This window comes from Melopsittacus undulatus, chromosome 3 (assembly GCF_012275295.1).
Source record: "Melopsittacus undulatus isolate bMelUnd1 chromosome 3, bMelUnd1.mat.Z, whole genome shotgun sequence".
Lineage (NCBI taxonomy): Eukaryota > Metazoa > Chordata > Aves > Psittaciformes > Psittaculidae > Melopsittacus > Melopsittacus undulatus.
The window spans coordinates 15,312,627-15,338,436 of record NC_047529.1 but is presented as its reverse complement, the minus strand read 5'-3'; the positions used below and the strand labels follow the sequence as shown (position 1 = coordinate 15,338,436).

General features: G+C 41.8%; 1 protein-coding gene across 2 annotated transcripts in view; it reads right to left on the bottom strand.

Annotated features, from left to right (window-relative positions):
• The window catches only part of MSRA (methionine sulfoxide reductase A), a 279,293-nt gene extending 257,515 nt beyond the window's left edge, over positions 1-21,778 (bottom strand). Inside the window, exons 1-2 of one of the 2 annotated variants that reach the window (XM_034060936.1) lie at positions 21,567-21,694; positions 15,243-15,338 (exon numbers count right to left, since the gene is read on the bottom strand). Coding sequence is in view for 1 of the 2 variants with exons in the window: in XM_034060935.1 (XP_033916826.1) it covers positions 21,567-21,699 (133 nt within the window). In the remaining variant the exon portion in view is untranslated. Of the gene's footprint in view, positions 1-15,242; positions 15,339-21,566 lie in introns of both variants that reach the window. The other variant, XM_034060935.1, reaches the window with a different exon arrangement.
• Positions 21,779-25,810: the final 4,032 nt, after the last annotated feature.

The window sequence follows — 25,810 nt, the reverse complement described above, 5'->3', positions numbered from 1 at the left end:
TGTCACTAATAGCTGGGAGATGGAGCAAGGACAGTGTGAAGCAGCACAAATAAATATTGTTGCTTTAAGAACATACTTACTTTTGTATTAAGATGTCACAACTTTCTACTCTCACTTCATTGCTGGCTCAGACGAAATCTTTAAAGAGGTTCCATTAAAAGTTCACATCTGTAGCATATATAAGAGAAATGCTGAAATTCCCATTCTGAACATATTCCGAAGGAGGTCAGATTTGGTTTTCAAGCATGTTCATGTCGATGAAAACTTTTTTTTTGATGCAAAAAAATGAAAATTATCCCTTTTATTTAGGTATTCCCTCTGCAATCTTCCAAGTTACTCGGCTCTCTAACAGTTTACTCAGCACACAAAAAAAAAAAAATTACAAAAATCAAATATCGTATTTCCCATATGTATAAACTGACATTGTGGAGGCTTCATTAAAGAAGTCTTTTTATTTCTCTTACCACTGGCAACTGAACGTCATTTAATGTACCACCACTTTCAAACAGCCCAAGAGACTTAAAAAGCTATCTAAGTTTGAAAACCAAAAAGTTCTGAGTTTTTCTGTACCCCAGGACGGTTTTCTTTCCTGAAGCTCAAGCCGAGAAAGCAGACAAAAGAAGCTGATTTGACTGAGCCGTGCCAAGTCTTGCCTTTTTTTCTTTCCTCCGCTCTCTCGCTCGCTCGCTCTCTCACTCTCTCGCTCCCAGCATGGCAACCTTCCCGAGCAGTCTTGGCGGAGCTCCAGCCTGTGCCAGTCTGTCTGAGTTCTTGTTTTCCAAAAGATGCTCTTTGCGAATCAATTAATACATTTAAAAACAGGAAACTGTGGGTCAGTAACCAAATCTTGGCACCAACAACCGCTTCTTCTGCCAAATCGGCTTATAGATTTCATGGTTTCCTACCTTTTACAATGGATATAACATTTTTGTTCACTGATCGTGGAGCACTGGAAGCCATTCACTGTTCACAGTGATAAGAAATCTGTTCTCTAAAAATGTCCGCATGCGACACATGAACAACCTGCAGTAAATCAAGACTCTTTTGAAGGCGGGCGTATGTGTAATTTTAATAAGCACCAAATACTACTTAAAATAATATGTTTCATTCCCTCCTCACGAGAATCATGGGAAGATGCCAGGAGCAGGAGACGTCTAGATCTGAATTAAGATCACATTCAAAAGTCATGGACATTTTAACTTTCTAAACTCTAGCTTGAAACCTACTACTTCCTATTGATTCTAGCATTACTAAAAATCAGCTGAAAATCCATAATAAATCTGATTGCAGCTAATACACAAAAAATCCTCAGCAATCTCCACACATCCGTAGATGCCAATGATGTCATCTGCTGATTCAAAAGCACAAGTTCTGGTTGTGGCTTTCATAGGAGTAATGGCTCAGCATTAACAGCTAACTTGGTGGAAAAATTTTGGGTATATTGCAAGACTTTAAGGATAGAAAATTACATTTGGAACTTCATTCAAGATACTTTAAATGAAAAAAAATCACAGGACAATTACAGGAATAAACTTTCTTTAATCTTCAAGGTATTTGCCAAGGCAAAATGCCAACTTTTTAAAACATATGCATTACATTAATGAGCAAAATTGGTTATCCAGAAAAAAAACACCAATACTTCCCTAACTGTAGCATTTTATATATCTATGGATACTACCATTTTCTTGATGAGAGACACCATATAGAGTCCCAAATATTTCGGGGATAAGTTGTTATTTGGGACTTACCAATTAAATCTTCCCTAAGGTTTGATTCAGGGATATAGTTCACTTGGCTAAAAAAGGAGGAAAAATATTCTTCCTCAGTCTAACACAGGAGCATGCTTTGCTTCTCAGGCTCAGAAAGCCCTGGAGTTTTAAAAGTGTTTCTTTAAAATTCACATTTCTCAAAGGCCTATGGAGAGCAGACTAAAGCCCAATGAGAGGGCTAGGTGAGAATGTCTGCCAGTTGTAAACCATTTAATTTGTATCTCTCTTGTCCATCTTTGCATCAGGTGCATGTCTGTGATACACCAAGTATGGCAATTCTGTTGGTAAATCATAGAATCATGGAACAGTTTGGGTTAGAAGGGACCTTAAAGGTCATCTAGCTCCAAGCCGTTAGCGCACACAAGGACACCTTCCATTAGACCAGCCTACTCAAAGCCCCGTCCAACCTGGCCTTGAACACTGCCAGGGATGCGGCAGCCACAGCTTCTCTGGGCAACCTCTACCAGGGCCTCAGCACTCTCACAGGGAAGAACTTCTGCCTAAGAGCTGACCTCAATCTCCCCTCTGTCAGTTTACGGTCATTCCCCCTTGTCCTGTCCCCACAGGCCCTTGTCAAAAGCCTCCCTCCAGCTTGTCGCTCCCCTTAAAGTACAGAAGGCTGCTCTATGGTCTCCCTAAAGCTTTCTCCAGGATGAACAACCATATTTCTTCCTAATAAATTTATCAAGAAATTGTTTCACTTGCTCTTCCCACCCATTTCTTTAGCCTATAAAGCAAGAGTTCTAGGCTCCACTCCAGGTCTGCACCTCCATGGAACATAATGGGAGCTCACACACCCAGAGCACCCTGAGATACACTATGTAGAATCATAGAATAGTTAGTGTTGGAAAGGACCTGAAGATCATCCAGTTCCAACCCCCTGCCATAGGCACTGACACCTCACACTAAACCAAGGCTCTGTCCAACCTGGCCTTGAACACCGCCAGGGATGGAGCATTCACAACTTCCTTGGGCAACCCATTCCAGTGCCTCACCACCCTAACAGTAAAGAACTTCCTCCTTATATCCAATCTAAATTTTCCCTGTTTAAGTTTTAACCCATAATCCCATGTCCTACCACTACAGTCGCTAATGAAGAGTCCCTCCCCAGCATCCTTATAAGCCCCCATTATATCTCCAGTATCTCCATTTCAGGTCTGAAACCAGCACTAAATGCCATGCTACACCTATTCAATCAAGAAAAAAATTGCCAGCAGCCTTCATATACTGAAAATGTGGTACTTAATCGGAGAAGAGTAATTGTTCTAAGTAAGTACCATGAGCAGAACAAGAAATCAAACAAGTTAAACCAAAACAGCAAAGATGTAGCTTAAGCTTTAAGCAAAAACTTTAAAAAGATAACAACTGCTGTGTTCTGTGAGAGACTGTGTAATCTTAACCACTGGGGGCTTTTTAAAAAATAGGTTAATTAACTGACCTTCAGACAGGTGGATAAATTAGACGTTCTCCCAAAGCGTCTTTGTCTTGTTTCCAGTGACTGTAGAAGTCCCACCCATGTCTTCCCCAGTAGCCTCCCAACTCCAGAAGAAACACCATTAACTTTAAAATCACATTTTTGCCTCAAAATATTGCACATCGTATCATTTCAATTAGCACCTACCATCATTATGACAGAACAACTTGGAAAAAAATACACCATGTGTAATTTTTCTATTTCTTTCCTTTGTGCACTTGACAGAAAACTCTAATGTGTCAGTTTGCCTTTACAGAAAGACCATCAGGCATCGACATGGGAACAAAAAGATCTCATAGAAATTACTGTCAGGGAATCACCTCTGAAAGGCTATCCTACCTCAGCTGTCACTATTAGAAGCTCATCTTTTAATTAGTTTTCCTTCAAAAACTGTATGTACTAACAACAGTATTTCAGCTATATTAAAATACATATATATAATTCCAACAGAAATAAACAATTTTAACTATTTCTACATTACTCTTACTAAAAGTCCAGCAGAAAAAAAATCAAATGCATTCCCTAGCAGCCAAATGCTTTCCTGAAAAGCCTTGCTAATAATATGAAGAGCCTTATTTTATCTCTCAATATCCCCTGCTCCAAATACAGTGGATCTCATTGCAGAAATGACTACATCCTTCCTGTCTTAAATCATTTTTTTCAAATGTGTAGTTTGCTGTAGCTCTCCTAATTCCTTCTCTCTTCTTTTAAATACTCTGTAATTACAGTTCTGCCCCACTCCACTGAAATGCTTACAACACCCTCAGTGACACCTCCCAAGACGCATCTCCCTCCAGTTTGAGCTACCAGAATGCAACTAATTTCTCCTTCACCACATAAATGAATTTCCAGCTCACATTAATCAAGCATCCCACTTAATCCACTGGTCTCCAAATAGGGAGAAAATACAGAATTTTCCCCAAACCTTGTATTTCAGAACTTTTTTTCATGTTCTCTGTCTGGTTTTCACCTTCCCCACTAGCTTCTTCAATTTTTCTCCTTGTTTTCATCTGGGTCTCCCACTGTTCTGATGTCAGCCATTTCCTCTTTTCTTCTTGCATTAAGATATCTTGCTCTCCAAGTATTTTTCTACCTATCTCTAGTCCAAATCTGACCATCTTTGTTGTTGACACATTTACTGTTACAGAAGAACATGTAGGTCTGTCGTTCAACTCTATCTACAACCCCATGCTCATAGAAAAATCTACAAACTCTTTTGGAGTATCTAGATATCACTGTGATCTTTCTGATATGAAGTAGGGGAAAAAAATAGTATTTACTTGTGCATTGGTCATCTCTCAGTTCCAATTCTCTTTCCAGCTTTTAAATATTTCACCTTAATGCCCCTACAATTTGTGCATATAAAATTCTCCCTGCAATAGTCTCCTGATGACTTCTTATTCTGCCTTTTCTCAAAATCTCTTTATTCACATATTTCTCCATCTAACTCAAATACACCTATGTCATGCAAAAGTAGTACACATGGAGAGCTGTCCTAGTATACCTTCCAAATGAGCATGACTTCTACCTTACAAGTGGAAAACTTAGGAATAGAAGAAGCTATTCATTCATTTAAGTTATTATATTTGGAATTTAACCAATTTGGAAGTCACCAAGAAGATTGGATCTCCTTCCATATAACCAAAGCTTATTTTCTTCACTTGCAAGGAAGGTAAATCTACCAGGTATTCTCATGAAAAACAGTAAATGCATGTCTGAATACATACAATATAAGCTTAAGCTACAAATGTTAACAAGTATTTGTACACATTGAAAGTCCTTTACCCCTTTGAAAACTCATCAAGACACTTTAACCCCAAGTAGTTTCTTTTAAAACTTTAATGTCAGGTATACCTCTCATATCTCTTTTCATCTTCCTTGACAGAATATTTGTTACAGATCAGTGAAAGCTGTGTAACACTTTATCCTGACCACCTGATAGGAGAATATTGCTCAAAAGCAGCATGTGCATGATATTCCCTAAAACATTATATTTTAAAGAATAAAAACATGTGGCATGTTTTAAAAACAAGTGGCATGTTTGTCATGTCAGGGATAACTCTATTAACCTTTCTGCTACTTCAGTCCTGTTATCATTTCTGGGCATTCCCATTAGAGATAAGTGAAGCCAATTCCTCCAAGAAGAAGGCCAGAGGTGTTTTAGGAGTCTAATTTTGGAGCCAGATGCTTTGTTGATATATTATTAAAGGATGAAAGTACATTATGTGACAGAAAAAAGGCTACTATTACCTGGACTGTTCTTATGGAGAATCTTACGATGAAAATCAATTGCCTAATGACCCTCCACTTTTCCAATTTTCATTTCTTATTAAATAGTCAAACACTGGTGAAGCTCTAAGAACCCATAAGTGAGTGAATGTAGCTATGACATAGAGACCAATATAAAAGGAGAATGAATACTGAGAGAAATAAGGGGGGAAGGAGGGGGGAGGAATACTGCAGCCACACAGAAGCAGCAAAAGAAGGCAGCAACAGCTGAAGCGCTGATTCCAGGATTCAACCATCAAAATGGAAAAAAACACATGAGAAAACAAGAATAAAGGCCTGTAAATATATGAACATTCTGGACCTGAAAGAAAGACTAGATCTGCAAGGACAACGTCGAGCTCTGGGGTCCCCAACATAAGAAGGACAAAGAGCTATTGAAGTGAGTCAAGAGGAAGCCACAAAGATGCTCCAAAAACTGGAGCACCTCTGCTACGGAGACAGGCTGAGAGAGCTGGGCTTGTTCATCCTGGAGAAGAGAAGGCTCTGGGGAGGCCTTATATCAGCTTCCAATGCCTACACGTGCCAACAATAAAGCTGGAGAGGGGCTTCTGACAAGGGCCTGTGGGGACAGGACAAGGGGGAATGGCTTTAACCTGACAGAGGGGAGACTGAGATGAGCTTTTAGGCAGAAGTTCTTCCCTGTGAGGGTGGTGAGGCCCTGGCACACGGTGCCCAGAGAAGCTGTGGCTGCCCCATCCCTGGCAGTGTTTAAGGCCAGGTTGGATGGGGCTTGGAGCAGCCTGCTCTGGTCAAAGGTGTCCCTGTCCATGTGACCTCCCACATGCACCTCAAGTCCCCCAGACTTCCAGGTCAGTAGACCAATGAGATGTCCCTATCAGGGACTGCTTACAACAGCTTGTTTTGCAGAGCTTTACATGTACTCAATTAACTTTGTTCCATGACAGTCTTTTCCTTGGCGGCTGACCACTCACCACCATCATTTATCATTTTGACAACATAATGTGTGCATGACTGTGGCCTTTTCTGTGGGATGCTGCAGTAGCCAGGTGATGCTGTAGAAAACGATTAGTACCAGGAATGCATTTTTCCAGCTGAAAATCAAAACAGCAAATCTGCATGCCTGGACTATGCCGCAGTGCGGTGGGTTTAGGGCTGGCACACCATCACACTATTGAGTGGAGTTCTCCAGTTTTGCAAGGCAAAAATATTGCAAGTCCAAACTCTATGAGAAGCTGTCAACAACTTCTTAAATATTCCACTGTGGGAATATACTTCAACTACTCATCATCTGCTGTATTACGCCCCAATTTGAAATTACAAAATACATGGGTCAATCTTCACTAAATGTATCCTTCTTCAGTTTTTTGAGGACCAGCTGGTTTTCTGAGTATATCAAATAGGATTTGCACTGATGGATTAAAATGTTTTCCCATTTTCTACATCCAGTACCACCCGGAACACTTTAGATACATACATTATATATAAGTGCCACATGGAAGTTTAAACATCATTTGTACCCTTAACCACTTATAATTTCCTTCTAGATCTCAGGAGAAAAACAGATACTTAAAAAAAACAAAATGTTAGGAACCCAGCTTCACGGTCATTTCTGACTGTCATTTAGAAAAGCAATTACAACATGCAACATGAAAAATATATGCATAGCACTTTAGGTAGAAATAGTTACTCATAATGGAACCTGCTTCCAGTTGAGTTGGATAGAGTGAAAATAGACTTGAAGTAGACAGAAACTGTCAAAATCTTCACTGATTATGAAAAAGAAGGTTCTGAAATAGTCAAATAACTAAGCAAGAGTATTGATCCAAAATATCGTCAGGCTACCCTCTCATAATTGTTGGCTCATGTGTGAGGAAACATATTCTTTAATTTGCACTAAACAAGGGCTTTATTGTAACATTCAGGTACAAGGCACTTTATTTTGTGTTCAATATTCTCTTTAACCAGTTCAGTTTTAACAAAATATTTTAAATGGTTCTACAGAGATTAATACCTCAGAAAACCTCATCTGCTTCCAGCCATCAGCCCAGAGAGTGCAATTTTTTATTAATTTTCCACATTCATTATACTTAACAATATTTTTACAACAGTAGTACCCAGGAATGACTGAACACAGATACCCACACATCAAGGATACGTATTTTATGATCTTCTTTTCTGTCTCATTTAAGAAGCTTGCTTTTAATTGTTGTAAATTAAATCAAACACTGAGTAAGTCTTAACTGGTGTGTGAAATGCTCAACACAAGGATGACTTCTTAATGAGGACTTAGGGAGAAATTTAGTCATTTAAATGCAAGAGGGCAAGCCTGAAAGTCTGCACTTCTGCATCATCAAAGACTGGAGAGACACCTAAGGCCTGCTGATGAGTACTTCGTGACCACAGGTCCCATCCTCTGAATCTGTGTCAACAGCCCAGGCACAACCACACCAGACTTGTACACTCTGAAAAAGGATGGCTGCATCAAACTGTCGACTGGGAAGAGTTCCTGACCCATGCTAGCTCCTGAACCATGTCTAGGAATTTCAGAGAAACGTATTGGTTGACCAGAGCAAAGGCAGACGCAGGATCTGTCTTAACAGTTTAACAGGGATGATCTGAGTTATAGAGCTATATCTGCAAAACTGGGGCCCTGACACAGTTCAATGTACTGGCATAAAAACAACCTGCAATGCCGATTTAGCATTTAGTTTTCAGCATTAGAGTCTGAATCCAGCTTGTCCTGAGTGGGATGGTACCCTGCTCCAGTAAAAGAGAACATTTCAGGTAGTTTAAAAAGCAGTTTGATGACTAAGAATGACACAAGAGACCAAATTAAATCAAATGGCAAGAAATTTCAGCAACTTGGTAAGAAAAACACATTAATCCAGTCAACTGTAAAATACAAGGTATAAGGTCCTACCACAAATCCCTGCACTGCTTAATGCAGTGTTTTAAACAGGAATCTTGTTCAGCTGCCAACAACATCAGAAGACACTTTTTGGAAGCATAATGCTCCACTTCTGAAGAAGTGAACATGGCAAACAAATAGTCTGTTGGACCTATTGCTTTATTTGAAAAGTTGCAGCTGTGATCCAGAGCAATTATACCAAAATCACTAAATTTATGACTGATGGGAAAAATGGTGAAAAACAGAAGAGTCAGAATAAACTAAAATCACTCAAAAAAACTGTATCATTAGCTAAGCTCTGAAATCAGTATCTTGAGAATCAGTTGTAAACATTTTCTAGATCATCTGATACTTTTCTTCTTCATATAAAGACATACTAGCACAATGTGACCCTCTGCATTTGGTTTGCCTGCTGATTTCTTTTTCTTGTTCCCTTTCTAAATAGTAATTTGAAAATTGTCACTCAAGATGCTACTAAAATTAGGCATTATGACTTTGTGAGCAGTTTATTTTATTAGAAGTTGTCTGAGTGCAACTTCTCTAAGATGAGATTTAATTTCTGCTCCCCACTGCACATCAACCTCAGTGAGTGCAAAAGTAGATTCACACATCCTTATTTAGGGAAGAAGAAGAATCCTTAAGGGAGAACATAAACAAAAAAAAGCCAACAATACAAATAGCCCCCATGGACCCTATGTATTCTAATGCTCTCTGTGGTGCTGTTACTTTGCTTTTGATAATCTTGGGAAAAATCTTATTGCAATTTGCTAAAGCATATCGGGAAATCATCCACTGATCCATGACATAGTGTTTTCTCCTTTATTTTACATGTAAGCTCAACATTTGAAAGTAGCAGATGATTACAGACCACTAAAACCCAGGAAGACCCAGTAGACCAGCTGTCAATCCATTGATTTCATAAACCAGTGATCTCCCGAAGTCCTGCAGTATCCTACGATCCTAGGATCTGAGTAAAAAATAATAGTAAAAAATGTCAGGAACAGGAAGGGAATGTCAGAAACAGGAAGACCTCCATAAAAGCATGACCATCACCCAGAACATGCCTCAGTGAGAGCAGACAGGCCTACACAGCCATTAACAACCTATCCATGCTTTCCTTTTGAGAACAAGGGTGCAATACTGAAACATTTCTTCTACTCAATGGCCAGAGATGGTCACAGTTTGTGGAAAATATCTAGCATCCCACAACGGTAGTGGAGTGTTCTCTGATACCATAGCTGTAGTCCAGGATGTGGCATGTTTTCACTGCAAATCTTCAGGCTTTCTACGAGCACACCCATTGTCTAATTAGAACAAGCATCCCTTGCACTACACATCTATTTTCTTACTGGGTTCCTACCAGAAGTTACCAGCCATTGTCTCAGGCACCAAACCTCTACCCCCAAACACAGCACGCATCCTCAAGATGAGAGCTTTCTGTCTTATGTTGAGGGACACCATACAAATTGATTCCCACTAGAGTTCTGCTTCTCAGTCATTCCTGAATTTTGGGCAGTGCTCAAAACACCTTTGGAAGTTCCTGGAAAGCCAAATTCTTTAAAAATCAAGCCCAAACTACAGTAAAAATACAGATTATTCAACAGAAAATAAGATCCTGTCTTCAAATCTAAAACCAAAATAATTTATTCACTCAGGTGGATGAAATACTATTGACTCAAATTCTGCATATCTGCAACAGGAATTAACTATGAGCAATACGAAAGTGTAATAAACACCACAGGTTTTTACCTTATTTGAACTATTTCATAGAATCATAGAACAGTTAGGGTTGGAAAGGACCTTAAGATCATCCAGTTCCAACCCCCTGCCATGGGCAGGGACACCTCACACTAAACCATGCCACCCAAGGCTCTGTCCAACCTGGCCTTGAACACTGCCAGGGATGGAGCATTCACAACTTGCCTGGGCAACCCATTCCAGTGCCTCACCACCCTAACAGTAAAGAATTTCTTCCTTATATACAATCTAAATTTCCCCTGTTTAAGTTTTAACCCATCACCCCTTGTCCTATCACTACAGTCACTAATAAAAAGTCACATGCTTTGTGCTTGTGTGGTTATTATGAAGTCAGTCAAATGCCACATTGAAAAATATTTGTTCATTCAAATTACACAGGAACAACTGGAGACACAGCTGACACCACAAATTTTAGCATCTAAGCACAAAAGGCTTTCAAGTAGTAGCATGGACACCAAGTAAAGGGAGTGAGATGTTTCTCTCAACCTTATTTTCCGAGTCAAAATCACATTACCTAAATGTGTAGGATAAATGGACGCAATTAGCCAAAGAAGTCAAATGTATCCCCAGACTCAAGCAATATAATGTAAAATATTCCCTATTGAAAAAATAACCTGTGTAAATATAACCCTTGTGTTTAATTCTCTTGACAGGTTTATTTAACAACGCAAATTTGGCAAATTCAGACATTATATCTCTTTTCATAATAGCAGTAACAAGAAGCAACTGAATCCAGCGTGCCACAAGGCTACCTTCTACTAGAAATAATTATCCTCTTTTACTACACAACTTTGAACGATTCCTTAGAGCAGCATCCACACATAATCTGAATATAGAACCTCTGGATTCATTTTTCATTTCAGAGAGGGAAATTACAGTATCAGCAAGAGGAGTCTCCTTCAAGCCTTATTTGCATTCAAGAGGCTGCCAGTTGGGTAAAGTTTCTCCCCGTTTCAGTAGTTCTGTTTCCCAGCAACCCGCACTGTTGCCAGGAGAAATCCCGGGGAGAGTATCCTCCGCACCCTCCCCACTGTGGTCCTGGGGGTACCGCTTTGTGCGGCGCTGCTTCATGCCAGTGCACACATTGAACTGTGAGCGGCATGCTAAGTAGCCTGCCAGGAACTCCAGGGACTCCAAGAAGAGATTTTCTGGGCTTTTTTGGAGAGAGCTTGGTGATGAATGATGAAGCCCTGTCTATTGCAGTGTAGTTAGAGGTGATAAGGAAGTGCAAAGGTTTTATATTGGGGTGGTGTTACCTTGGAAGCACCCTTTGACAGCTGGATGTACAGCTCTGTTAACATATTTCCCGTATGCTTTTAATCTATCAAGCATTGTGTGTGAATACTAACTTCCCTTTTGTTGTTGTTTTCCAGCTGCCAAGAGCTAAAAAAGCACATGCAAATGACAAAAAAAACCTACTTAGATTGACTTAACCTTTGCTTCTCCTTGCAAGATCTTCCAAAATGTAAATGTAATGTGTGGTTAAAACATAATTCCTGTTTTTCCAATGACAGTACAATATTTACACTTGTACACTTGGCTTGAAAACGAGCTGCTTAGTGTTTAGATATAAATACCTGACAAGGTGCAAAAACAGAAAAAAGGAGAAAGACAAAATGCCATGGTATTACAGACAGGATTAACAAGCAAATTAATCTCACACCTACCTGTAAAGATGTTGTAACCACAAATTGCAGAAGTTCTCTTTCAGATAATAAAGTTACTTACTAGTGAGGTGCTTCCACAAAGAAACATACTCTGCTTTAAACTCTCTCTGATTTGAATCTCAGCATATGATTGTAAGAAATCTGGAGAAGGACTTTTTACAAGGACATACAGTGATAGGACAATGGGGAATGACTTTAAACTGACAGGCAAGATTCAGGTTAGCTATGAGGAAGTTCTTCCCTGTGAGGGTGGTGAGGCCCTGGCACAGGGTGCCCAGAGAAGCTGTGGCTGCCCCATCCCTGGCAGTGTCCAAGGCCAGGTTGGACGGGGCTTTGGGCAACCTGGTCTAGTGGAAGGTGTCCCTGCCTGTGGCAGGGGATTGGAATTTCAAGAGCTTTAAGGTCCCTTCCAGCCCAAACCATTCTGTGATTCTACAATTTGTATTTTGCAATTCTATTCTATTGCAAAGTTTTGTGCTTTACACTATTCCGCAAACTGTCAAAATATCAGGGAAAATTTCTTTAAAACTTCTCAACCTAACACTGTGTATATATGTAGGCAAAAAATAAGCACAAGGTACCAGATTTTTTCCCTAATGCTGCACAGTACAAAGAGGTCATGAACCCATGGAGATTCCCATGCCATACTGATTCACAGCTCTCATGGGATTGGGCTGTCCCATGCAGCAATTCTCCATTTTACCATTCACCCTTGGTAAGAAAGTACTGGTGGTTTCAGTCAGTGATCACAGCTTGGTGATGTTCATTACGCTTTGTTGTATCATTACAAGTCAGCATAATTTAAACTTTGATGACAGTACAGATTCACTAACTGTTGAATTATTTGAGTTACTGGATGATCACATGCCCACAGGGATCAAATTCCACTGGGAAGCCTTTGCACCAGGCCACAAAGACACATAGTTAAAGTCTTGGCCTAAAGTCCTTTCCACATGCCCATGGCAGCATATGCAGCCTAGCCATCTTCTCCAAGCTACAGGGAATGAGACAAATTAAAGTTTCAGACCACAGGCCACTAGTGAAATCCCAGTAATTTCTGTTCAGTGTTTTAGGGATGGTAAAAAAGATTAGCATGAAGAGCTAAATTCCACTAAAACAAGTACAGAAGTTAAACAATTTAAAGGGTTATTTCTGCTTCTGAATGTTCATTGTGTTTGGAAAATATTAAGACTAAAAGATGTCCAACTAAATGCAACATTAGATATGAAATAAACTTGACATAATGGGGTATATGATACCTAAAATAATTTCATCTAAAAATGTCTTGTGAAATTATCTCCATGTAAGAATAAAAGTTATACATTTCTTCATGCAGTCATTCAGGGTGGAATCCCATCTGTCTATACTGCGTGCACCCTCAGCAAGTTTGCCAATGACACCAAGCTGTGTGGTTCTGTTGATACGCTAGAGGGAGCGAATGCCATCCAGAGGGACCTTGACACACTTGTGAGGTGGGCTGATGCCAACCTCATGAAGTTTAACCATGACAAGTGCAAGGTCCTACACCTGGGTTGGAGCAATCCCAGGCACAGCTACAGGTTGGGCAAAGAGATTCAGAGCAGCCCTCTGGAGAAGGACTTGGGGGTGTTGGTTGATGAGAAAACGAACATGAGCAGGCTTCAGTGTGCGCTCTCAGCCCAGAAAGCCAACCATATCCTGGGCTGCATCAAAAGAAGCATGACCAGCAGGTTGAAGGAGGTGATCCTGCCCCTCTACTCTGCTCTTGTGTGACCTCACCTGGAGTATTGTGTGCAGTTCTGGTGTCCTCAATATAAAAAGGACATGGAACTGTTGGAACAAGTCCAGAGGAGGCCACGAGGATGATCAGGGGACTGGAGCACCTCCCATATGAAGACAGGCTGAGAAAAGTGGGGCTGTTTAGCCTGGAGAAGAGAAGGCTGCGTGGAGACCTCATAGCAGCCTTCCAGTATCTGAAGGGGGCCTATAGGGATGCAGAGGAGGGACTATTCATTAGGGACTGTAGTGGCAGGACAAAGGGTAACGGGTTGAAACTTAAACAGGGGAAGTTTAGATTGGATATAAGGAGGAAGTTCTTTACTGTTAGGGTGGTAAGGGACTGGAATAGATTGTGCAGGGAAGCTGTGAATGCTCCACCCCTGGCAGTGTTCAAGGCCAGGTTGGATGAACATGGTTTAGTGTGAGGTGTCCCTGCCCATGGCAGGGGTGTTGGAACTAGATGATCTTAAGGTCCTTTCCAACCCTAACTATTCTATGATTCTATGATTCTATACCCTGTAAAAAGCAAGTACTACCTCAGCAGTCAGGGGACAGAACAGGAAGAGTAAAGCAGTTCCCTTAAACCAGCTGTTTATGTTCTGCATAAATTTAATGTCAAGAAAGGTGTCTCTGAAGGAAAAGCAAGTGATCCTTGTTGTAAAACTTCAGTACATCCTCTAGAAACTCTAGAAAAAAAGAATTACTTACTTCTCCTCAGCCTGGGGAAAACTGAAATACATTTCACAGGTATATTCTAACTTGGAATACCCTGTGATATCCTGTGAGACAGAAAGCATATCCCCCTCTACAATGGGTCAGACTGTTACATAAGCAGAAATGTAGAAGTAGTGTGGCCAGAAAGAAAGCAGAATTGGGGGTCTGGCTCCAGCCTCCTGCAATCACTTAAAAGAAGTACCATCATCCCAGGTAATCTTTGGCTAGTTATGCTAACATATTTGTGTTGGATGTCATTTCAGTCTCCCAACACATGAAGATTGTCAAGATCCTGAGGGTATTCTGTAACTGCCAGAGTATCCTAGAAAAGATGGACACTGCTGCTACCACCACAGCTACAGCTAAGAGGGTGCAGAGTCATGGCACCGCTGAAGCTGGAAGGGGCCTCTGGAGATAAATTAGTCCAACTCCCCAGCTCAGAGCCATGTTAGCTAGAGCAGGTTGCTCAGGACCGTGCCCTGTCAGATCATGACTGCCTGCAAGGATGGAGAAGTAACAACTTGTATGCTGTACTGTTCAACCTCACAGACGAAAACCCTCAAAGAAAAGCTTTCTTGTCATGTTGAAATGGAGTTTCCTACATCCTAATTGTGCCTATTGCTTCTTGTCCATCCAGGGGGCACCAGTGAGAAGAGTATGTGTGCATCTCCCTTACTCTCTCCCACCAGTTAATATGCATTGGTAAGAGCCCCTGATCACCATATCCCAGCTTAAATGAATTTAGGCAGAGATACCCTTTCAATCAGAGATCACCTATTTGTTTTAACAATACCAAGGCAAATAAATACCAAGGAGGATGGATATCTGTGAAGTCACTGGAAATGGTTTGTGCTACGAAGGGTTCTGTTTGTAGCAGTCAGTTAAATGGGCATAAAAATTATTATGAGCTGAAAACAACATAAATATTAGTAATCTTCACTTACTCTTTTCATAGTCAAGTTGGATTTATCTGATCTTCAACAAATTCCAAAACCTGGGAACTGGAGGGTTTTGTGCTGTTTTCTTTGCTTGCAGTAGTGCTGTTGCATACATTTAAGAAAAAAAAATATTTCAAATGACTTCTTTATAAAGGTGCAATAAAATGTCATGCTCTAAGGTAAAATCACATTATTTATTGCTTCTACTTTTCTAGTATAACTGTAGTTTTCAGAATTAATTTTAATTACCTTATTGCTAAAACATGGCTGCTTTTTATGAGGACATGAGGAGGTATTGGTAACAGTATTTAATTGACTATTTTATGATAGTGGTAGCAGCACTAGTCAAGAACCCCTAATAATATTTTTATTATTATTATAAATGTTTTTATAATAATAAAATGGAATGTTTTGTCCCAGTGAGTAATGTGAGGAAATCCCATCTCAGCTCTGCTCCTAGCAGAGGTACTTAGGTTGTAACATACACATCTGTAGTGGGTTAACTTAAGGCAGTAAAGGTACAGCTCATGGGTAGACAGTCTCACAATTGTTTAAACCTATTAAGCCTCTTAGCTGTATATTTATCGATTAATAGGGAAATAATTATAAATGTGGAGGAGGTCATGGTGAACTTTAGCCTGACCTTCTGTATATAAAAGAGCACAGTATTTCCATGAATTAATTGCTTGAATCAGATCATGCTCTTTAAAGAAAGCATTGATTAAAAACATCATTTGACAGAGGATGCTCAGCAAAATTTCATACATTGTTCCACTGTTTCATAACTCTCACCATTAAAAAGGTGCATATTTTGAATAACTTTGCTATGTTTCAACTTCCAACCATTGCAGCTTGGTACTGTTTTCTTCATGAAGACAAAAAGCATGGTACTATGTCTTTTCTAGGTTTCATGAAACATTTAGATCATAGTTAAATTGCCGGTCTGCCTGTTTTCTGAAAAAAGAAGTTTTCACCCAGATGTAAACCAAGCAAAGCAAATTTTTATTGTCAGCAGAAGTCATGTTTTCCAAACACTTACTAATTTTTGTTTGTTTTCCTTAAATTGTCATGAATTACTTAAGGTCTTCCTTAAGTTTTGGTTATCAAAAACAGACGCTGGATTTTACAAGTGATAGTGTCAACTGCAGTCTTGTACCCTCTCGATATCTTCCTATTTGTGTATCAAGTGATAACAAACTTCTGAGGTTAAAGTGTTGCACTAATAGCTCTGTGTTTAAGTGCACATCTAAGAACGTTTCAAATCATTGCACAGTGTCTGACTGCAACCAGACCTTTCATCAGCAATAACCTTATGCTAAAACAAAAAAAGGGTTATGCAGACAAGGCCAAGTCTCACATAATCCCACGGTCAGCATGTTACAAAGGAAGAGAAATGCACTTTAGCTCTTCACAGTACTAGATTAAAATGCAACTTTCAAGTTGAATTTGTTGCTCAGCTATTTTTCTCTCTGCTGTTGTTTCCTCTCCTCTGGACACCAGCAAAGCAGAGAGCAGTCTGACCTGGTCTCTGTACTCGTAAGGTTTGTGAATGGCAATCAAGAACCCTCAACATGAGAGGTTCCGCGACAAACAGTGTATCCCACTGAGGGGCAGAACACAGTCACGCCCATCTCGCACCCAGAAAGCATCAGGAACTTGGAGCTTAACGACCAGGGTGCTATGCAGGTGTAACACAACGAACACAATGCGCAGGAGGCTGAAAGCCCAGAAGTGCCACTTGCGTGAAAATCCTCAGCTGCTGAAAACACCTTCCAGGACGCAATGCCCTGACCCAGACATGACTAACACCTGCAGTACTTCAGCATCCTCCCTCCAGAGTGAGCTCCTAAGAGTGGTCTCAGGCTGTGGAGAGAGCCTGGAGCTCCTCTGCAGGGACGGCAGCAGTGGCAGCAGCCTCACCTTTGACAGCTGTGCTCTAGCAGATCCAGTTGCTGCAGCACAAGGGAAGGAGCTGCAGGAAGAAGTCAGTCCATTACATCACATCAGTGAGCAGCAGGAGGAGATCAACAGGATCTTCAAAGATACTGCACAGACAAGAAGCTAAATGCTCTGCAGCTCTTCACCTAGAAAACAGGCCCTCAACACCACTGAAAATGTACAGGATGGACATCTCAAGGTCACTGGATTAGGAACAGTGTTGGCAACCATTTAAAAGAGAGATCTGGCAAATATTTTCCTCAAGTGTCTGCAGACTGAAGCAGAGTTTGGTTCACAGAGAAGTCTCAAGTGTCCAAGAGTGGCCATAAACCTATGATGTGACAAGAATCAGAGATCTGGCACAACACACATAACATAAGCAGTGCCATCAATGGAACAGGGTATTTAGGAAAGATTTACACAGAATAATAGAATGCAGAGCTGCACTCTACTGAAACAAACTCCCTGAAGGCACAGAGCTCTAAGTGTGAAACTGAAGTCACTTCTGCAGAGAGTCTCTGAGTCAAGTTCAGAGGGAAAACATTGGAGATGGTGTGGAGGAGATCAGTGGATGAGGCTTTCCACAACCAGCTGGCAGACGTCTCTGGACTGCAGGCTCTGGCCCCTGGGAGATTTCAGTTCCCAGAAATCTGCTGCAAGGGTAACACCAAATTGTGTAAGCAAGTCAGGAAGCTGCACTAGTGACAATTTCATATTTAAAGTGCCAGAGGTTGGTTGCTGAGTGGCTGTTCAGGAGCAGGGAAGAACCTGTGACGCTGTAGCAGCAGATGACAGAGAGCTGTAGTAACCAAAAGATAATGGAGTTCAGGACCCAAAGGAAGGCTGCAAAGATAAAGAGCAGATTAAGCATTCTGGACTTTCACAGCTCAGGCTCTGGCTTATTTAGGGAATTGCTATGTAGAAGCCCCTTAGAGGCTGTCAATGGGAGAAAGTGCTCTCCAGGGTGGTCTGAACTTCTGTAAAAACGTTCTAAGAGAGCTAAGTAACAAATTATCAAACAGAAAGACTGGGAACTTTGTCAAAAAAACACAGAGCTACTTAACAGACTAAAATGCAACCAGAGAGCATGCAAGAAGGAGAAACAATAAGAAAGGACAAAGGAGATATAAAAGCATTGCCTAGGCATTTAGACACAGAAAGACCAAAGCTGGAGTTAAAAACTAGCTAGGAACATAAATGGCATCAAGAAATAATTCCACAAAAAATTACAGGAGTAAAAGAAAGCTCAGAGGAAATCTAGGTATATTAATGAATACAGGACACAGCCTAGAAGTAGTACAGAAAAGACCAAAGCAGTCAAAATCTCTTTTGCCTAAGTCTTCACAAAGACTACTCCAAAACTTCTCCATGCACTGGCACAGTCAAAAAGAAAAACAGCACAAAATGTGAGCAAAAAAGGGTTATAAACACTTAAAGAAGCTAAAGGTGTTCAAATCCAAGGAGCCATATGGAGTTCTTCCAGAGTGGCAAGGCAAGCTTCTTGGCGAGCCCATCACAACACAGTGACAGATCTAGATATAGTGATATCTAGAAAAATCAGATATTGGGGGAGATCTCTGATGACAAGATACAGGTGACAGTAACAGACATTTTTAACGAAGGCAGGGCTACAGGATGCTCAGCCTCACCTCAGTCCCAGGAAAGATCACAGAGTATATCCCTTTAGAAATTATTTCCAAACACATGGAGAACAAGAAAGTAATCGGGAATAGTCAACACTTACCAAAGGCAAATGAAGTTCAAACAGCCAGGTGCCTTTTATAATGAAAGAATTGGCTATGCAGATGAGGGCAAAGCAGTGGATGTAATATGTTGATTTTAGCAGAGTTTCTGACACCATCTCTTACAGGATTTGCATTTGGAAGCTGAGCAAGTACTGGCTGGAAGAACAGACTGCTAGGCACTAGGCACGTCAAAAATTGGCAGAACCAACAGACTCAAAAGGCAGTGATCAATATCTTGTTGTCTAGTGTGCAGCAGGTTACCCCAGGGGCTGATGCTGGGGCCAGTACCATTCAATATCTTGAACAATAACATGAATGATGTGACAGAAAACATGCTCAGCAAATCTGAGGGCAACACTAAACAGAGCGTGAGAGCAGGCATGCCAAACAGCAGAGCTTCAGTCCAATGAGACCTTGAAAAATTTCAGGTCTACAAGAACAGAAACTTCATAAAGATCAGAAAGGGGGAGAGCAACTTCTGCAACAAACCATCTCAAACCTGCTGGAAAGGCCCTGTGAATATGCTGAATGCCAGGTTAAATATGAGCTAACAATGTGCTCTTGCTGCAAACAAAGCAAACCATCTACTGGGCTGCATTGCAAGGAGCATGGGGCAGCAGAGTGAGGAAAAAAACCCTTCCTCTACACTATTCTGGCACGAATTCACCTGGAATACCTTGTCCAGGTTTAGGCCCTCAATTCACGAGATACTAATAAAACGGCAAAGACCTAAAGGCCAGTGGTTAAGCTGGTCAGCCGACTGGAGCACACAAACTCACAGAGCTTGCAGAAGCTGAGCATTTCAGTCAGTGAAGGGTAAAATCAATGGGCAATCTTAACAGCAGCTTAACCAGGAGTGAGAGAGACAAGTCAGGCAAACCCTTCCCAACAGCATCAGACAGTATCAGAAAGGGCAGCAGCCACTGACTGTGCTGGAAAAGGTTCATGGAAAGGTTCACAAGGAAAAACTCTGTGACAAGAAGGCAGTGCATCGTTGGCACAGGGGTTGAACTGGAGTGCCCTTCCAACCAACACTCCTCTGATTCTGTGATCTAAGAGCAATTTAAACAAAAGAACTGGTACTGAGTAAATGTTACACAATGTTAAAATCTAAATGGCCATTCTTTTCTGAAAGTAGTTCACATCTTAACTTTTGCAGTTCACTGGAGGTCCACACGGTTATTACGTACATAACACCACATTTAGTCATAACATTAAAATGGCTGAAAAAATCATACTTGGCTTTATGAGGATGCCTTTTGTGCAGCAGCACAAAATCATTTTATGGAGTTGCTGAGCATCGTGTATCTTCCGCCCAGGCTTTTACAAGCAATGTGAAGGTATCACTTTAATGTAGGTAATGTATTACTCTTGGTAGAGCTCACTGCCCTAACATCAACTCCATCTCTGCACCCCTCCTTTGAGTCCACTTTCTCCACATCAGACATAGCATTCTTCCTGCTACCTTTCATTTCAACACTGTTCTTGCCACCTTCATCATTTTACCAGGTAACTATACAGTGAAGATTTTACTGTTTTCAAAACACCTCCTTCAATGGGCATATGCCATCAGAGGGAAAGGTGACTCTCCCCCTCTACTACACATTGGTAAGACACACACCACACCACCCCCAGTCCTGCATCCAAATCTGGGGCTCCATAAGAAGGAGCTCTTAAAGTGAGTACAGAGGAGGCCATGAAAACAATCCAAGGACTGAAACACCTCTGCTATGGAGAGAGGCTGGGAGAGCTGGGTTTGTTCAGCCTGGAGAACTATTCTATGATGCTATGCTCATCCACTTATTCTCCCACCAGTACTTATGTCCTTTCTCTGTTACAATATATTTTTCCCTAAGTTCACAGACTTTGTTAGAAACCTGCAGCAAAGACACAAACACTTTGCACAATGGGAGAATGCTCTCATGACTCAGAGCACCCAGATGACACTGTACTTCCCATTGAATAGTGCTGACAGTAATCTTGCAATGCTTTCAGTTCCCCAGAGCAGACAAGTGAAATTGCTTGCTTAATTCTCAGGTGCTACTTTGCTTACCTGACAATACAAATTTACTCAAAATTAAAGTTTTACTAGAAAAATCACAGAAAGAACTGTTGTCCAACAACTTAAAAAACACTTTGCAGAAGTTAGGGTTTGAACATCTACCTCTTTATTAACAGAAAAAGTAACTACTAGGGAAAACTGCTTGAAGCCCCGAATAAAACTGTCATGGCCCTCAGTAAAAATTAAATAGATAACTCATATACAGCCAAAAGAACAAGTATGCACTTGTCGGCAGCTCCAGGATTCGATTAATTCCTAAAGACCGGAGCGCACAGCAAGCGTCACTGTGCACCTAAACGACGAATTAACCACGCTCTCCAGGCCCCCTGAACACCCCCCTTCGCTGCCTGACACAAGCACTTCGCCCACCGCCATATTACGCCCCCCCCAACACACACACCCCCAACAGCGCAGTGCCAGCCGGACATGCGCCCCAGCTCCCGCGCAGGCGCCGCAGGAACGACTCCCTCCCCACCCCCCAAAGCCGCTGCGATGTGCGCACGCGTACAGGGGCCGCCTGAGGGAGCGGGTCTCCGTGTTCCCACCCCCGAGGCGAGGGGTGAGCGGGGTGGGTTCAGTCAGTACCTGCCACTGGCATGCGCTGGTTCCTGCCGGGGAGCGCTTCTTCCCGCTGCGGCAGCCGGGAGGCCGAGCCGTTCATCCCGAAGGAGACGCTGAAGAGTGAGCGGAGGAGGCGCCGTGGCGCTGCCAGTATCATCCCTGAGGGGAGTTGGCGGCGGGGCGGGGAGGGGTGAGCGGCCTGGCTCGCACCGCCCGTTAGGACGGGTGCCGGCCGGAGCGGGAGGGCGGGGTGGGGACGCGCGGCGGGGTGCGAGGCCTGCCCCCTGCCGAGCGGCGGCGGGCACCGCCGGACTCACACCACACGTACCCTTGGCTTAGGGGCTCTGGACGGGCACCACATCCCCGTTGTTGTGTCTTGAGGGGATCTTGGCGGAGCACCCGCCGCCCACCTCGGCTCTGGAGGGGGCACCCACCTCCCTGTGCCCCGAGCGGTGTGCCCTTAGGTCTGCGTGCACCGAGGGGTGAAGGCACCATTCGGTCACACTGACATCCCTCCTAGGATTTGCTGCCGTGGTTTGCATGCGCCCACCCAAAAGTAGTCCTGTCTTGGAGCTGGGCCAGCTGAGCTTTGTCCCGGGCCTTGCTCTCCAAGCTGTAAACATCTGCGGGGCATGCTCCTTGCTCTGGAAGACCATGCAAAGCATACACGATCCTTGGAGGCCCCATGCAAGGTATGATCCATGCTTGGAGGCCCTATGCCTTGCAGATCCCATGCAGAACATGTTTCTTGCTCTGGAGATCCCATGCAAGGCATGCTCCTTGCTTGGAAGTCACATGCAAAGTATGGTTCATGCTTTGAGATCCCATACAAGGCATAGGACACTCCTTGCTCTGGAGGCATCGTGTGCAGTTCAGCTCAGTATGTTTTTACATGGCAGTGCCTCAGAAGGGATTTTTGTATGCATGGACCTCTTGGGGTATGGCTGTATGTCCTCTCCACCCCCTGGTTGGCTCTCCATGTGTCCAGTTGAGAGGAGAAGGGTTGTGCAAACACATTCAGCAAAAAGGGGTCACACAGACTGGTCTTGCGGTTGTATGTTTTACTATACAACAGTCTTTTTTTCACAGTTTTATGGGGTATCATATATGCAGCACTCCCCTATGTGATGTTTAGCCAGTGTACTGTATCATGCCAGTCTTGCTGAGTACTTTCTGTATGAAGATGGTCCAAGTAGCATTCAAGTCCAGAGACTGGTGTCTGTACACATGTTTGTAATAAAAACATAGAAACAAAAGATTAACAGAGTATAAGTATTTGTGGAAATATCCACCATATCTTTGAGGGTAATACAGTGCAGACTGAATGTATAATATCACCAAGTTTCTTACAGGAAGACTTGTAGAAGCTAGAGGAATGGTGATTTGTTTTTCAAACAACTGATGCTCATTCTGTGCATGTAGACATGGTCAATAGGCAGAAGGGAAATTTGTATGAAACAAAGAGAGTTGTGACCTAGACAAGCATCTTGCAGCAAGAGTGTCAGTGCGGGAAAAGACAGTGCATGAATAAGAAAAAGCAAAGAAGTTACAGAAGGACATGGTAATAATTCAGTGGAAAATTCATCTGGAGGGTTTTGAAAAAGTTCCGTTGGTGGCTGAATAGAAGAGAAGTTACAAAATTACAGACTAATGCCTGGTCTGTGAGAGGAAGGCCAGATAATTCACTCAAAAATTGGTCTATGACGAACGCAGTTCCATTCAGCTCATGATCAAGCTGGTTATGATACACTTGAGGCATAGAATTTAATGCATCTTTATAAAGGAGTGGGATATTTACAGCAATATTGAGAATCCCAGGTGCTCCTAATTCATGTTTTAGGAGTCAGTCTTTCTGTAAAATTGAAACTTCTGATGGGAACCTGAAAGGCAAGCTGCCTCATCCCTGTTTTCAGATTCAGTGTTCCTGTGTTTGAAAGGTGAACTACATAATCTTTGAGCACATGTAGTCCCAGGATTGCAGTCCATTTTTTCAAGTTTTGTTCAATTTTGGTACAGTTTGAATCATTGAGACCAGGACTGGAGAGGACCTCAGGTGACCTCAGAAAAAAAATCTTGCAAGAGCCTGAAGAAAATACATTAAATAAAGAATGAGTGAATATAGAGATGCATAAAGAACTGTGATATTTTACAGTACAAGTTAGTGAGAATCAGAAATGCTCAATAACAAAGTGTAAATTTCATTCAAAATGTGTTTACCTAATTCGTTGTTCTCTCCTGATAGTTGTCCCATTATAGTCACACTGATGTTTCCCAGCTCTTACTTTGTAAGAAGCCACTAAAGAAGGTTTTATACTGACCGTTTCTTCTGTTTCACCATAAGTATCTATACTCACTCCAGTACCTGCCAAGAATGTGTTTCTAAAACATGCACTGGTTAACATCACAATGGCTGGCAGTGCAATTTTCTGTTCAGAGTTAATGTATCTACTTTGTGAGCCTGAATGCCCAGCCTGAATCTTCTACAAGAGCATCCTTGCTGCCTCTTTCTGAGGCATTACAATTTCATTGCCATCTTCCTTGTATGAATCGAGGTCAGTCAGAGGTGAAGGGCAGGAAAACAGACGAATGTTTAGCTGTTCAGCCTCGCAGATGAAGTGGCTGAGATCTTTCAGAGCCCTGATGTGCTCTGAAATGCCAGCTGATGCAACACCAGCCTTGTCTCCTCTCCGATGATCCCAGTGATCCTCCAAGCCGTATATGCTGTTCTGTCTATATTGTGTGTATCTCTTAAATCATAGGTGTCCTTTCCAGTACATTAATTCTTATAGGGAAAATTGCTTCCTCACCCTTCATTCAGCTGCATCGTTTGTGAGGCTGGTTAAGAGCAGAGCAGGGCATGGCCAGATCAGCAGTGGGACTCAGAGCAGTGGTTGACAGGGGAGCTATTGGTGCATTTTGATTACAGCCATTATTGCAGGAAACAGCCTTTGTTTCTGTGTACAGCAGTTCACACACTCTGCTCCTGCTTCATAACCAGACCCGAAGTATTAAATAGTAATAGGTCATCATGCCACTTAACAAATAAAAACTGATGGTTTTCACAAGTGCTCAGTGATGGCTGGCTCCATGGAAACAGAATACTTTTAAAACTAGATAAATCCCATTTGCATTTCAGGAAGGTGTGCACTATCCCCTTCTCTCCATCCACAGGTGAGAGAGTAGGGGAATATGAAAATCACCTTCTAACTTTTAGAAGTTTTCATGGTAGGGATTTACCTGTCCAAGTAAGCAGCAGAACATGATTATCTTTTATGGTATACTATGCTTCACACTTAAACATAGACTTTATATGTACCAAGAAAGAGATTGAATTAAGAGAGAGTGAGAAGAAATAGGATATGGGCTTACCTGTGTCCTTTCAGCAAGAGCTCTACACAAATTCATAGTCATTCAATCCTAGGAACTTGCTCAAAATCTATGCAGTTTATCCCAGGACCTGATATTTACTGTACATAATCCTTCACTTCAAAGATAAATTTGCTAGTCTTTGTGCCTTAGGATAGATGTGTTCTTCCCATGTAGCAAAATCTGCTGTATCCTGACACTAGTAAAGCCCCGTGTAACCATCTCTGTGGCAATAACCCGATTGTGAAGGCAAGTTTGTGCTGCAACATGCATCTCCTGGAAAAGCAATCTCAATTTTTTTTTTAACTGAAAACATGCAGTGAAAGATGATCCTCCACAGGCTTTAGTGGATTATTCAGTGCTTGATTACTGTTAAAAATATGCACCTTATTTTTAGGTTAGCTTCAGCTCCCACCCATTAAATCTTAGCTTATCTTTGCTAGGATGAAGAGATTATTTATCCAGTTTGTGTTATCCAGACTTACTGCTCTAGACTGTGGTCATCCCTCAAGATGAGATAAACAGGAGTCTGGGAGTTCACCACAGCCATGTTTTCTAATTCTCTGAGCAATGCACTTCTCTGTACCCTCTCCAGGTTTTCAAATTACATACTTCCTGATTTTTGTACATTTTTTCACTTTGATGGAGGTGTGAATAATGGATACAGCATTCTGGCACTGGTCAGACCAAAGCAAGTGCTGATGTAATGTGATTTCTCAGTTCCTGCTTGGGTTTGCTTTGATCTGTGCAAGGGAAGTCTCAGACCTTCCAGCCTCAGAGGTACACTTTTTTTTGTAACTTTACCACATCATGAGATCTCTGAAAAAAAAAAAAACATTTCCATCAGAACAAACCTGCTGGTGCCCAGTTTTAGCAAAAGGGATGTGTGTGGGTTCTAAGGG